Source organism: Molossus molossus, unplaced genomic scaffold (assembly GCF_014108415.1).
Source record: "Molossus molossus isolate mMolMol1 unplaced genomic scaffold, mMolMol1.p scaffold_m16_p_19, whole genome shotgun sequence".
In the NCBI taxonomy this organism is placed as follows: domain Eukaryota; kingdom Metazoa; phylum Chordata; class Mammalia; order Chiroptera; family Molossidae; genus Molossus; species Molossus molossus.
Window position 1 is genome coordinate 44,691,159 of NW_023425354.1, and position 16,006 is coordinate 44,707,164.

General features: G+C 35.6%; 1 protein-coding gene across 1 annotated transcript in view; it reads right to left on the bottom strand.

Moving 5' to 3' along the window:
- Nucleotides 1-16,006, bottom strand: part of UBE2G1 (ubiquitin conjugating enzyme E2 G1) — a 103,131-nt gene that overhangs the window by 28,341 nt on the left and 58,784 nt on the right. The window contains exon 2 of the mRNA XM_036268448.1: nt 1,643-1,745. Coding sequence (XP_036124341.1) covers nt 1,643-1,745 — 103 coding nt within the window. The remainder of the gene's footprint in view (nt 1-1,642; nt 1,746-16,006) is intronic.

The following is a 16,006-nucleotide window of genomic DNA, read 5'->3' on the forward strand; positions in this document are numbered from 1 at the left end:
GGCTAGGCTAGGATGGTTTTTAAGGGCTACTATAATCTACAAAACTAACATGGTGGTTATTTTAAATTGAGTTATTTTAATTTGCAACAACCACCAATGCAAAGATACCATTGGGAAATACACCAGCAAAAATTTTGATTGGCAATAAATGACAGAACAATTTTTTTCAGACTACAGAAAACCCCAAATCCACACTACAGCTCAGCTCTATATGTCATATACCAGTCTACTCTGGTACAGAAGTAGCTCTGAGTTTTCTTTTCCATCACGTATTTTATGGGGTGAAGAAGAGTTACCACCTTAGAACACCTAAAATGAAACTACAAAAAATAATGTGTGATGTACCCAAATCCTTGCCTGCTTAGTACCATCAAGGACCACAGTTGAGTGCTTAGTCCCCAAAAGATTCAGATCTAAATCTGTCCCTACTGTCCTTCAGTTGTATGTCTTTGAAAAGGTCGCTGTATTTTCTTCCAATACCTCAACTTTTATAAAAAATATGAAACGTGTACCAGTCAGGTACAAGGTAGTCATGATCCCTCTTATAGAACATTAAATATTAGTAAGTTTAAGTTAGTCTGTAAACACTTCAAGCAGAAAACAAGACTGTGACCTTTGAATCTAGAAATGTATTACATAAAATATTTTTAAAATTCCATCTTTTTCTATTGCTCTTTAATACCACTACATTCTGTTGTCTATCTTTACATCAGTTTGTAAGTGATTAGCTAAATATGATTAACTATAATGAACACTTTTATAAACTGGGAAAAGATGACCATGAGTTCATTTTAGGGTTAGAACACCTTCATTCTAACCAGTATTCTGTAGGGACCCAATTAGAGAACCATTAATATTGATGATCTTGAAAGGTCTTTTCAGCTTGCTTATGACACTTTTGTATACACTACGCTCTGTATGAAACCTCCTGGATTAATAGTATCCTTTAATTAAACTGATAAAATATTTAAAATGATAAAGCCTTATCTTTAAAATTATAATGTTCCCTTTGAAGACAAGGCAAATTAAGCAGGAGAAACATTTCAATAAAGAATTTTCTTCTTCCCTAGCCTGATAAAACCAATCAAATTTCTAGGATACACATAAAAAAATGTATTATTTATATACAACTTCACCTTAAAGACAGCTTTTTCTGTAAAAATTTATCCTAGGGCCCAGCTGGTATGGCTCAATGGTTGAGTATCAACCCATGCACCAAGAGGTCGCGATTCCTGGTCAGGGCACATGCCCAAGTTGTGGGCCCAATCCCCAGTGGGAGGCGTGCAGGAGGCGACCAATCGCTGTTCTCTCTCGTAGATGTTTCTCTTTCTCTCCTCTTCTCCCTTCCTCACTAAAATCAATAAAGGAAAAAAGAATTTTTTTAATAAAAAATAAATTTATCCTAGGTATTGAGACCATCGAATTTCTGAAACTATTATATATTAAGAAAGTAACAGGTTTTAGACATTAAAAGTTTCCAGCAGGACACAAAAACCCTAAACAGGATCATTCCATACAAATGATACTAAATACAGCCATTTCACCTGCTCTTTAAAAATAAAATTCACTTCAGTTGGCCAAATAGTCTACATTTCAATTAATTAAAAGAGTTCCACTTTGATGTCAGTTTCACTGTACTTACTAAAGTGTATCTGGAGGACCAATAATAAGGACTTCCCATCGGTAGAGATCATTGTCATCTATTAAACCTGCTGAAAAGCCTTCCACTGGATTTTTGTTGAGTTCTGTGGAGAAAGAAAAATTTGATCAAAACTTTAAAATTAAAACACACAATTTTCACCCAACTAATAAATTACAAAACTTGAATATACACCTTATTAATTCTAAACTATTAAATGGATATACCTGTATCCATTAGCAAAATGCTACCTGATGACCAAAACATTTCAAACTCTTTAACACAAGGGTAAACCAAACTGCCCAGAAGATCAGCTTCTACAGCCCTCTTACTTCTATACCCTGGTTTCCAGCTAGGTTCTTACCACTCTAGGTAGCTCTACAGTGGTATAGAGACACAGTGGTGTAGAGAGCTTGTTAAAATGCAGATACCCAGGCCCATCCCCCAGAAACTGTTTCAGAGGGAAGTTAAACCAGTACTTTCGGCAATTCTTATGCTGTGGTCTTTAGGGTGCACGTTCAGACACCAACAGAGTACCTAATACCTTTTCATTGGAATTTGCTGAGCTTAACCAACCTTCATTTATACTAATATCTGTATATCTATTTGACAACTCCTCTGTAATCTTGGGGGATACACACCTACAGTTGATGTTCATGTGTGGCCCATCAGACTCTGAGCTCGGAGAGAGCAGAGGCTCCATGTGTCCTGCCTGTGTGTGTTGACCCCTCTGTCGGCCACAGCTTCCAGCACACAGGAGCGGCTTAAGAATAATACCTGGAGCCTATAATCATGAGATTTTTCTCTTCCAGAGAGAGTGGCTCTGGCATGAATGGAGGATGATGGAGGCTGGGGACAAGAACAGAGGCAAAGGACTAGTGAGGTTGGGGGACACAGGCCAAGATGGGACCTTAGAACAAGTGAGGAGTGCAAAGTCTAAACAGTTCCTGGAGACACAGGGCGTAATAAAGTAATGATCTATTGATGGTGGGCATCATGTGAGAAATTTTTTAACAGCTTTAATGAGGTATAATTTGCATTCTGTGAACTACACATATTTAAATTATATAATTTGATACATAATGATATTTGTATACACACCTTTGAAGCTATCACCACAATCATGATAGTATATAAATGTATGTATATATATCACCAACTGGTAAGTACAGACAGGGAGCACTGACTGGCTGAAACTGGGAATTGAAAACAAAGCCCACACAAGAGAAGCTCAGAAAACACTTGCTGGGAATTTAAACAGGTTTGTAATTCCCGTAATTCCTGCCATCCTCTTCAAGGAGCTAGGTTTAATGGTAAAACGAAGTGTACTACAACTCAAGGTGCTATAAAAGACTGAACAAAGTGTGTTGGTAACTGAGAAGAAAATATTAATATTTTTGAGGAATCAGAGGTGGTGTTTTTTCAACTAAAATTTAACACCCCAAAATACTAGGGTATGCAGAGAGAGCCAAAAGTGAAAGTTTATATTTAAACATGAATGGCTTCTTTTCTCAAAATTTAAGGGGAGATTTTTAAAAATAAGTCTAATATGTTTGCCTAACAGGCAAAGTAGACTTTTATACATAGTTTTAAATCAGTATTGTATTTCAAAAAACAAGAAATGCGTTTTTATCTTTACATAGTTATTATAATATAAAAGATACTGAAAATGCACAGGAGTTTAGTTTATGCATGCAAAACATTTACTGAGTGCTAACTACAAGAAGAGCTGAAAGTCCCATTTTTATTGTCAATTGAGGGACAGGGTAGAGCACAGACAACTGCAAAACAGTTACTTTCTATGTGGAGTTACCTAATTTCCAATCTTTTTCTAGATAAATACAGATCATTTCTCCAACATTGTACACAAAATTCTTGTGGAAGATTCTATAATGTATCTAGAAATCACCTAGTTGTTGCATTTTCTGTCAGAAGTTTCATGGAGTTTTATAAATGTAGGTGGGTAAGATCTGAAATTAGCATATATGGTCAAGAATTACCCTTGAAAGTTTTCTTACACTTCCCATAAAGTATATCACTGCTTCTCACTTTTATCAATACATCGTTAAGTTCTTAAAATCATTTACACATTCTTTCCATGCGTTTCTTCCATAGAAATAATTGTGTCCACTGCTAGTTTCGTGTCAATAACACAAAAGTAATGTTGAAGAATGTCCAATGTCTCACTTTTGTCATGGCTTTTGCCCCTAGCATGAGTTCTCGTAGGTCTAGATGCATGGATATTCAACAGGTTCATCTACCTGTAGTTGCAGATCATTACCATACCTTCATGAATGCTTCCTTCAAAGTCCAGTTCAAGTAACACCTTCCTCCATGAGGCCTTTCTTAAGTAATTTACCAAAATCTTCTTTTGACTTCTGAATTCCTACTAATTATACTTTTAGTCTGTACTATCTCACTTGGCTATAATCAGTTGATTCGCACAATGTTTGTAAATGCTCCAACATTAGTACAGGAATTTGGAGGTTCACAAAAGAAGGCACATTATAAAGAGACAGAAAGGGCTGCTAAATAGAGAGGAGACATCTGAAATAATACAAAGGATTTGGGTGGTGGAGGTGCTAGAGTTAGACAGAGGAGCATATACAAAAACTGGAAATACAGACATCACTATATGGCTAGAAGAAAGTGAAGGCATTAAGTTGAAATTAGACAGAAGGAGCTGAACAGCTGGTCTTACTTACACCCTTATAAGACGCGTAAGTTTAGTCTTTATCCAGAGGGGCTATGATGATGAGCCTCTGGGTTTGTGTTTTGTTTTGTTTTAATGAGGTATCCTCCTAAGATTTATATTTTCGAAAACCAATTTGCAGTATGTGAAAGATGACACAGAATGAGGCCACAGTGATGACAAGGAAAATAAAAAAGAAGCTAGTAAAGTTAATTCTGGAAAGTGTACCTTTGGTATATAGTAGTGGGAACAATGATGAAAAACAAATGTTTAGGAAATAGAATAATCAACCAAGCTTGGTGATGTGGGGGATAAAATAATAAGTCAAAAATCACACACAATTCCCCAAAAGGTTAAACATAGAATTCCAATATAACCCAGCAATTCCACTCCTAGGTCTATACCCAAGACAAATGAAAACATCTATCCACGTAGGAAGTTGCACACAAATGTTTATACAGCAGCATTACTCATAATAATAAAAAGGTGGAAACAACCTAAATGTCCATCAACAAATGAATGGATAAACTATAGTATACACACACACACACTCTCTGAAATATTAGCAGCCATAAAAAGGAAGTTCTAATACACATTACAATTTAAACGAACCTCAAAAACATCAGGCTAAGTGAAAGAAACCAGACACTAAGGTCACATAGTGTATGACTTCTTTGATATATCCAGAAAAGGCAAATCCACAGAGACAGAAAGCAGAATAGAGCTTACCAATGGATGGACAAGGGAGAAATGGGGTGTGATTACTTAACAGGTATGGGGGTTGGGGGTTAAAGGCTGATGAAAAAGTTTTCAGGCTGACTAAAAAGAGATGATGGGTGAACACACTGAATACTACTGCAACATACACTTTAAAATAGTTACTTGTGCCCTGGCCGGTTTGGCTCAGTGGTGAGAGCGTCGGCCCACAGACCAATGAGTCATGGGTTCGATTCCGGTCAAAGACAGGTACCTCGGTTGCGGTTTGTCCCTGGCCCTGGAACGGTCATGCAGTAGGCAATCAGTTGATGTTTCTCTCTCTCCCTCCCTAACTCCCACTCTATCTGAACAAAAATAGAAAAATATGCTCGGGTGAGGATTAAAAAAAAAAGGCTACTTGTCACCCTGGTCGGTGTTGCACAATGGTTAGAGCGTTGGCCTGAGCACAGAAGGAAGGGTCAGGGGTTTGATTCCCAGTTAAGGGCAAGTACCTGGATTACAGGTTCCATCCCTGCCCTAGTTGGGGGCACATGCAGGAGGCAACCAACCAACATATCAATGGCTCTCTCTCTGCCCCCACACACTCTGAAAATCAATGAAGAAAAAAATCCTTTGGTGAGGATTAACAACAAAATAATAAAATAAATGACTATTTGTCTCAGTAAACACCTCCGAGTGTGGTAACAGATTAAGCTTTTCCTTTTTTGGGAAATCTGTGAAGTGTTTCTGGTTGCCAATGGTCAGGTTGTCATGGACTTCATAGGCTCAATTCCTTCAGAGGATATTAAGGAGTTTTTCATATTAACATAAAAGTTTTATTTTCTGCTAGTTTTTAAGTCCAACTTTTTAGGTCTTTAAGATTTAGATTTTCTTAGATGAAACATTAACATTTTATTTTGCTTAAGGAACCAAGGTAACCTTGGTATTACTGTATACAGGGTGGGACAAACGTAGGTATACAGTTGTTCATATGGAAAGTAATACAATAATAAATAAATAATGCAAAAATAAACTGGTGTACTCACAACTGTAAATCTACGTTTGCCCCATGATGTATATCTGCATGCCCACCATTCTTATGTAAAAACAATTTTTACTTGAAAGACATTTCAAAAAATTTAAAAGAAGTGCTTGTGAGTTGAATGGTATAGCATAAAAACTTTCAATTACTAATCACATGACTCAACTGCATTAATAAATGAGTTCAATGGTCCTTTGGATGACTCAGAATGACTTAATTTTTCACCTACCCCCCCCCCCCAGTGGAAACATCTATATCTCTGTGCTTATATTTATAGGGTATATATTGGAAATTTAAAAAAGTATTGTACAAGCAATTTCTGCAAACCTTTTTGGCAATAAAATTTCTTTACATTTTAAATTAAATCTCACAGTAGGAAAAAATAAATTCAATGAAAAGAGCCAAGTAAAGAATCTAAGCATTTCTATTGTTAACCTTTGGAAATGCTTCACTTTCTGTCCTTTAATTAAAATCTACATTTCTCGCCCTGGCCAGTTTGGCTCAGCGGTTGGAGCATCAGCCTGCGGACGAGAGAGTTCCAAGTTCAGTTCCCACTACGGGCATTTAAAAAAAAAAAATCTACATTTCTCTTATAGGTTTTCTATTCTGCATTTGTGCCCCAGTGAATACTCAGTAATATAGCTGATACACCAGGCTGATGTCATAATTGGATGAATAGCAAAAGGGAATAAGATTAAAAGGATATATATCATTCATATACTTGAGTTAAGGAGGCCTCTTCTATATGCTTATGTATTCACCATGTGTATGTGTTATAAATAAGGATGCAAGTAACCTGTTTAACCACCTCCAGAAAGTTGTTGGAAGCTAAGATTTATTTTGCCAAAAGCAAATTGCCAATGGTCAAGGTTATGACTCTGGCAACTTTTTTAGTAATAATTAAGCTGCCAATACAGTCATTGCAAAGGTCAAGACCCTGCATCACCGAATTACACAATTGTGGCTCTTACTCTGTAATGGCAGATGATGATGCATTCGGCAGGGCTGTTCTAAGTTTTTTGATACTTAAACAACCTGAAAAATTGCTTCTTTAAGGATCATGTATACAGAAAGGACAAACTTTCAGTAAAATTGACCATTAGGGGAGAAATAACCCATCATTTTCTTAGACAAATAATGGTTCTTACATATTGGAGATGAGGGCAATACTTTTCTCACCTTCCCTGTCCCTTGATTTTTCATTTGTGAAATGTAGGGAAGGTTTTGCTTTTTGGAATTCCAATCTTTTGTAGACCTTATTGATTTATATTTCAATTTTTCTTTATTGATTTCAGAGAGAGAGGGAGAGAAAGAAACATCAATGAGAGAGAGCATCGATTGGCCGCCTCCTGCATGCTCCCACAGGGGATCGGGCCCACAACCTGGGCATGTGCCCTGGCCGGGAATCAAACCGGTGACCTCTTGGTGCATGGGTCGATGCTCAACCACTGAGCCACACCAGCCAGGCTTGATTTATATTTCTTAAAGTGACAATGTATTGGTTTATATAAATTCTTTAGGAGTATTATATAATTTATATGCTTGTTAATATTAGCACCATTAAACTTTTTTTTTTAGGGAGAGAGAGAAATATCGATGTGAGAGAGAAACATGGATCAGTTGCCTCCTGCACGCCCCCTATTAGGGATCAAGCCCACAACCTGCTCATGTACCCTGACCAGAAATCAAATCAGCGACTTTTGGGTACATGGGACAAGTTCAACCAACTAAGCCACACTGGTCAAGGAGACAAAATATTTTAAGACATTATTTTAGACTACATTAAATTCTTTTTCAGCACTGTTCTTTAAACTCTTATTGAGAAAAGTTTTAAACTTACAATAACACCAAAGTAGACTGAATGGTGTAATGAATTTCCATGTACTCACTTAGCTTCAAAAGTTATTAGGTCATGATCAATTCTTGTTTGATCTATTTCTACCCCTATCCCTTATGATTTTGAAGCACATCCCAAACATTGCAATCATTCATTTGTAAATATTTCAGCATCTCTAAATATTTCTGTAGCTCTTAAAAATAGGGGTAAAAACATTACCACACTTTTAAAAATTAACAACTAGTATCTTAATATCTAGTCAGCCTTCAAATTTTCATTTGTGTCATAAATTTTTTTAAAATTTGAATTCAGTCCTCTTTTTGTTCTCCTTACAGTATATTTATTGAAGATTCTAGGCCTAGCCCTTTACAATATCCTTCAGTGTAGACTTTGCTAATTGTGTCCCAGAGTTGTCCTTAAATATGTTTTTCTGTCTGTATTTTCTGTAAATCGTAATTGTGCCCAGGGGCTTGACCAGGTTCAGGTTTATGAGTCAGGTGAGATCACCTTTTATGTGGTGGTTTATTTATCTGGAGACAATGTCTGGTTGTCTTTCTTTTTAAAATGCCTAGATTAAGTTGACAAAATAGCATAGTTGTTTCTCTCCCTAAAAAATCAATAAAAACATATTTTTAAAAATATTTTGTCAATATCATGAAAGTAAACAATCATTGAGCCTTAGCAAAAATACAAGGTCTCAGAATAACAACAAAGACCCAAATACTGTCATTTTATACTTTACTCCTAAGGAAATAAGCTACTTTAACACTGTAAATATACTATGCCAAGACCAAGTCTAACAGCTACAAAGGCAAATACAAACTGATATTTATAGCCTAGTACTGATTTTCTTTTCTGTCTGGATGGCTGTAGTCTCCTGCTCTAGGGAATGTGCATTTCTGTCAAGATTATTTATATAACACACAGCTGGCTGTAAGGTACATTTCTATAAAGTGACTATTTTTATACTGGCTTCATTTTTAAGTTTTAAAATCACAGATAGAACCTTTTATCCAGAAACTAATTACTCCTAAGTATTGAGAGGGTTTGTCAAAATAATTTTGACCTTATTAATGGAATAAATTGCCATATTAATCACCACAAACATATAAATCACCACAAACCCAGTCACCAAATTAATTGGGGAAACATAAATTTCCTGCAAGCTTCCTATTTCCTGCAAGTTACTATTGAAAAAAGTAATGTATTAGCAAATAACTGCAAAGGTATATTTATATTTCCTCTATAGATTTTAAGATGCATCAATTTAATCATTTTTATAGATATCTTATAAAGTTTAAAAGTTTGCTTAAAATTTGTTTTTTTGTTTTGTTTTTTTATTTTTTACATCATGCCATGGACCACGGCTAGGGCTAGCTGATTTCCTAATCTAAATCATTTACAGCCAAGATGAGTTTCTTACACCATGCTTCAAAAACATGAAATATGAAACAGACAAGCAAAACAGGTCAAAGATCATATCTTGCAAAGATTTTGCCAATATGCTTCAGAAAAGATTTGCCTGGCAGAATTCAGGACCAAATTCCTAAAACAATAGTTATGGAAGGTCTGCTGCTTGCAATATTTCACCTTGCTTATCCCCTCTTCAAATACTTAGATGTAGGGGTTCTTCAACATTAAGTCCTAAATATGTTCTTGCTTATGGTTAAATACACTAGGATCATCATACAATCTCTGCCAAGATTTGCCATAGCAGAATTCCTCGCAATACAGAAATTGTTATGCTTTGACACTATAATCTATAGTTTTATATAAACTTCAACCTACTTGGTGATCTCATTTATTTTTTTTAGAAACAAATTTGATAAAGACAATTTTGGGAGGGAATTCTGAATTTAATCTCACAACAAAAATTTGGGACAGCCCTGGCTGGTTTGGCTCAGCAGTTAGAGCAATGGTCTGTGGACCAAAGGGTTCTATTTCTGATCAAGGGCACATACCTGGGTTGCAGGTTTAATCCCAGGCCCCAGTTAGGGTCATGCAGGAGACAACCAATTGATATGTCTCTTTCACATCGATGTTTCTCTCTCTCCCCCTTCTACTCTATCTAGAAAATCAATGGAAAAGCATCCTCGGGTGAAGATTTTAAAAAAAATTGGGAGATAGTTTTGAGCACAGATCATAGTATTATGTTAGTCAGAGCTGGGTTTGAATGCAAACTTTCTCACTAGCCTTACATCTTAAACAAGTTTCTCTTTTTTTGGGTCTAATTTTCCTGATCAGTAAAATATGGTAAAACCCATGGTAGGGTTTACAAGACAGATGAGAGATATTGTATATGCAAAAGATTCTCCATCTTAGAGTACATAAATGTTAGCTGCCCATTTTCTTCCTTTAAAATTGCTCACCAGACGATAGGCTATTCTAAAAGTAAAAGAATACAGTGTTCTGCCATACCTTAAATACTTCTTTTGGGAAATACTACCCATCTCAACATCACACCAACTATTTGTTTCTAGTAGGAGCTGCCAAACAAGACCCCAGATCCTTTGGTTATAAGAATGAGTGAATGAATACCTGACAAAAGTCAAAAGAATTAGATCTGCAGGATTTTTCAAACTGAAATTATAGAAGAAAGGAGTCCCAAATCATGGGGGAGCTATGTTTTAAAAGGTCTGAGAACTGCCAATAGCCAATATCAAGCCAAAATAGAGTTAAATAGGCAAAAGCAAGAGAAATCCTAACAGAAGTCTAGCTTCTTACACCTGGTGCCATTCTTGCCTCCCCTCCAAAAATTTGGTTAAGAGGCAAATTTTCTTTTTTTGTCTAAATTTATGACAGTTCAATTCCTCTGGCTTCCAAATAAGAGTACTTTTTTCTGAATTCAAAGAGTCATCTTTCTAAACTTATATTCCAGTTGGTTTCTAGTCAATGTACCATCTATTACTTTATTTATTTTTATTTTTTTCTTTATTGATTTTAGAGAAAGGAAGGGAGAGGGAGAGAGAGCTAGAAATATAGATGAAAGAGACTATTTTTTTTAAAATTTAATTCAGCTCGGATAAGAAGACGTAGGGCAGTTCCTAAACAGAACGACTAAACGCAGGCATACACATATACAGAAACATGAAATGTAGGAATCATTCTTTTTTTTTTTTTTTTTTATCCTCACCCAAGGACATTTTTCCATTTTTTGTACAGACAGAGTGGGAGGGAGAGAGAGGAAGAAACATCGATGTGAAAGGGACACATCGAGTGGCTGCCACCCGCACGACCGACCAGGGCCGGGGACAAACTGCAACCAAGGTACACGCCCTTAGCGGGAACCGAACCCGGGTCTCTCCGGACCGCAGGTGGGCGCTCTAACCGCTGAGCCAAACCGGCTAGGGCTGAAAGAGACTATTGATTGGCCGCCTCCTGCATGCCCCCCACTGGGGATTGGGCCCACAACCCGGGCATGTGCCCTGACCCGGAATCAAACCAGTGACCTCTTGGTACATGGGTCAACGCTCAACCACTGAGCCACATGGGCTGGGCACTCTCTATTACTTTACAGCAGTGGTTCTCAAATTTCCTTTTACCCTCAACCAAGTTACACAGGGAATACAAGTGGTTCTCAGCAGGGATGGCATGGTATGATCACCCCCAAAGTAGGTGAATGGGAGGGTCTATTCCTACTGCCACCAACTAAGGGTGAGAATTGTTAACCACTTTATTTCATCCTGATTTTCTTAAGTATTGCTCAAACTAAGTTAAGGTTTCTGTATATAAAAATTTTCAAAAACCAGTTCCCTTTTATTTACTAACAGTTTTTTTTTATTCTAATCCACTTGTTTTTGCATAATAAAACTAGGTAAGTTACTCTACTTCATATATCAATACATAGAATTAGCTTTCCTTCCCTTTGTTTTCACCTATGCTTATGGTTTCAGCAACCTCAAAGTGAAGTTTACATTTATTTCCGTACTGCCCCTTTATCTTCAATTTCATGAATAGCCTTAAAATGTAATTTCTCTTAACATAATAAGGAGGTTTCCTGAATCCCTAGTCCAATTCATTTCAAATTCACTTCAACCACTTTATAATACATATAAAAACCCAGGAAGACTTCAGAAAAAAGTCTCAAGGAAATTATAGAAAGATGGTCTTTTTAAAGAAAAACCCGAAACGGCCTGCGCTCCAGAGAGACTGGGATTTGGTTCCCACTAAGGGCATGTACCTCGGTTGCAGTTTGTCCCTGGCCCTGGTTGGGTCCTGTGGGTGGCAACCACTCGATGTGTCCCTTTCACGTCGATGTTTCTCTCTCTCTCTCTCTCTCCCTCCCTTCCTCCCTCCCTCCACCTCTATCTGAACAAAATATGGAAAAATGTCCTCGGGTGAGGATTAAAAAAAAAAAGACCTGAAAGAAGACATTATAAAGCAACAGAGACTTTAAAGGTAGGCCAGAAGATCTTTGAAAATAAACAAAAATAAAAAACAAAGACTGGAATTACTGTCATTTAAAAAAAAAATTTTTTTTAAGAAACAAATCATGGTCATAACTTTTAAAAAAATCATACCTTAGCCCTGGCCGGTTTGGCTCAGCGGTTAGAGCGTCGGCCTGTGGTCCAGAGAGACCCGGGTTCGGTTCCCGCTAGGAGCACATACCTCGGTTGCAGTTTGTCCCCGGCCCTGGTCGGTCGTGCGGGTGGCAGCCACTCGATGTGTTCCTTTCACGTCGATGTTTCTCTCTCTCTCTGTTCCTCTCTCTCCCTCCCACTCTACCTGAACAAAAAATGGAAAAATGTCCTCGGGTGAGGATATTTAAAAATTATTTTAAAAAATAAAAAATAAAAAAAATCATACCTTAAATGAAAAGACAGACAAGTATACAGTTAGAGTAAAGGTAATAGATAAAGGAGATTTACATAAGTCCAACTGGTATTCTTAAAGAGATTAGAATATTACAATGTCATAAATAAATATATAAAACTCTTCTGTAACAAATAAATAAACAGGTTAAAAGTATACTCCAGGAAAAAACTGGTACAGAATAAACAGTACCAAAACATCTGTCAAATAAGATGCCTGAGCATTAAAGAAAAACAATCATGGGCATCCAGGTAGAAAAAAATCAAGTCAAATACCGGTGGGCAGGTATAATCAGGTTAGCCTCAGATTCTCCACAACACTCAACACAGGTAATAGTCAATGAATAAAAAATTCTAAGAAAAAGTGTGATACAAAGAATGTGAAACCTAAAGAAGAGGCCAAAATAGATGGCAATAAGCATTCACAAGTAGTATAAACTTAGTGGTACTTCTTGAAATAACTGCAGGGAAATGAATCAAAATAAAGAATTCTGTGATAGAAAAGACCAGTGTACTGACCCCAATAAATACATAACTAAAACTGAAAACCATATTAATTAAAAATATATTATAAATCATACAATATAAAAATAGGATTACCAAACACACACACACACACACACACACACACAAAATGAGAATAAAAGAGAGAAGAAATCTATGTATGTTTTTTATTCTCTCATTCTGGTTATCAATAAGTCAAAGAATTCTGCCAAAAGAGATAGTGTGGTGATTTGGGGAGTGGGGAGCGTGGTATAGGGCATAGAGGGAATAAATAAATGGTGATAGAAAAATAAAATAAAAAACAAAACAAAGGTATTACTTTTCTGTTTTTCCTCTGAAAGGCAAGAAACCAAGTGAGATTAAGATATAGATTATGGATTAAAAACAAAAAACCCACTTTTAATTATGAAAAGGCCATGTATTAGCCCTGGCCGGTTTTGCTCAGTGGTTAGAGTATCAGCCTGCGGACCAAGAGGTCTCAGGGGTTTGATTCCCCATCAAGGGTATGTACCTCGGTTGAAGGTTCAATGCTTGACCCCCAACAAGGGCCATGCCTGAGGCAACCAATTGATGTGTCTTTCTCTTTCCCTCTCCCACTTCCTCCAGTTCTATCTAAAAATCAATGGAAAAATATCCTCAGATGAGGATTAACAACAACAAAAGCCATTTATTATAAATAACACAGGAAAATAAAATGTAAGCAGTCATGCTGCTTCCTCATCCCAAAAATAACCACTGTGCTATATATTCTTTTAGATTTTGAGTATACCACCATATAGTACAGAAAATTACATTATATATTTTTATACCTTATGGTCACTTAAGTATAGCATGACTATTAAGACACTTGGTCCCTCCCCATTCTTTTTTTCAATTATAAATAAATACTTTCATAAAACATGATTGTACTTTCCTTGTACATCTGTAGAAGTGTACCCTAGAATCTAAACTCCTGTAAATTGAATTGTGAGTCAAAGTAACATGCATATCATTCATGAAAAGTTTATTTTAATTTATATTCCCAGAAACACTGTAAGTACTTATTTCCCTTGAGCCTTGTTAACACCGAGAATTATCCTTTCCCACTGACCAATGACAATTTATATTTCTTATGTGAATTACCTATTTATATATTTTGCCCTTTTTTACATGAAGTGATTTGGCTTTTTCTTGTTGATTTGGGTGAGTTTTTAAGCACTGTAGCTCTTTATAATTGCCTTTTTTTTTTTTTTAATGTTAGAGATTCTGGTCTTTAAATTTTCACTTTTAATATAAGTTTTTTAAAAAAAACAATATTCTTTCTTGATGGCTCTTTGGTTTGTCATGCTTAATAAAGCTGTATTCCCTCAAGTCCAGGTTAAAATATTCTTGACTAGTTTCTTTTAATGATCTCATTATCTTTTGTTTTGTTTCAACTATTGATTGTTTGACTAGTCAAGTTCCTCATCTGTAAAATGAGGACAATTGTCTATTTCGTAAGGTCTTTTTGAGGAATACATTCATGTATGTACAGTGTCTGATCTAGTACTTGGCACATTGTAAGCACTCAATAAGTATCACAGTCCCTTATAATTTATGTCAACATAAAGATATAAATATGGCTCCCATCCACCTATCTCAATATAATCAGCCAGTTGTTTCAGAGAATTCTAGTAAAAAATCCATCTTTTCCCCAAGGTCTGAAGTTTAGCAAGCTATTAGTAGATCTCAGACTTGAAGAGGCAGGTCATCGAACTCTAAATTTGCTACTTTTTTCCATTACAGCACTGAATCTTGGCTTTGGTTTCCCACCTATCTATAATAGCATTTCCTTAAAAAGTGTTTTAACTCATCTTTAAAATCCACCAAGAAACGAAAATAATATTTAAAAAATTTAAAGCTATGTGTTAATATTAGATTATCAATCTGAATGACTAGCTTAGTCAAATTCAACTTTTAATATTAATGAAAACTTTCCAGAAGTCAAGATAGTCATATCCATCCTGTACTTATTTGTACTCTAAGCAGAAGGTGCTTTCATAGTCTTCCTCATAAATACAGAACAGGCAGGCAAATATTTTAAAAATTGTTTATATAGACTTAAAATATATCTGAGTTTAAAATATTGTTATAAATAGTGCTAAATTTTAATTAGTACAGTCCCTATTTATAGTTGTTTTTAAATTCACTACAACTACAAATAATATGTTATATGGTAATCTGGTAGACAAAAATATAATTTACTGCTACTTTATTAGTGACGTGACCTTTATTTTATGTGCCAATTACAATATGACATGCTGTTCTTGTCATTTACCTATATTTTTTATGATTTTCATATTTTTCTTAATATGTATTAAATGAAATTATCAAGTTTTAAATATAGCGTGTTTTTAACTTGCAGTTGATTCTATGGATTAAAAAAAAATAGATCATTGTTTGGTAACATCTCATTTGGTTTGTTTCCATTACTTGTGTTTTACTTTTGGTGTTGTTTTCCTACATTGGCTAGAACATTACCAAAAAATATGAACAAAAGTAGTGATATACATCCTTTTACTACTAATATGTATTTAAACATACATGTAACTAATACCGATTCCCAACCACCATTATATACACATTAAAGCAGTTTCATTCCTTTCCTAGGGTTCTAAGTTGTTTGCTGTTTGGTTTGTTTTTAAAGATCAAGCATGAATGAAAGCTGAATTTTTTCAAATGTCTTATCAGTGTTTGTGTACATTATTATTGATCCACAATCATGGTATTTTTTCTTCTTTAATCTACTTTTTTTTATCTTCAATGG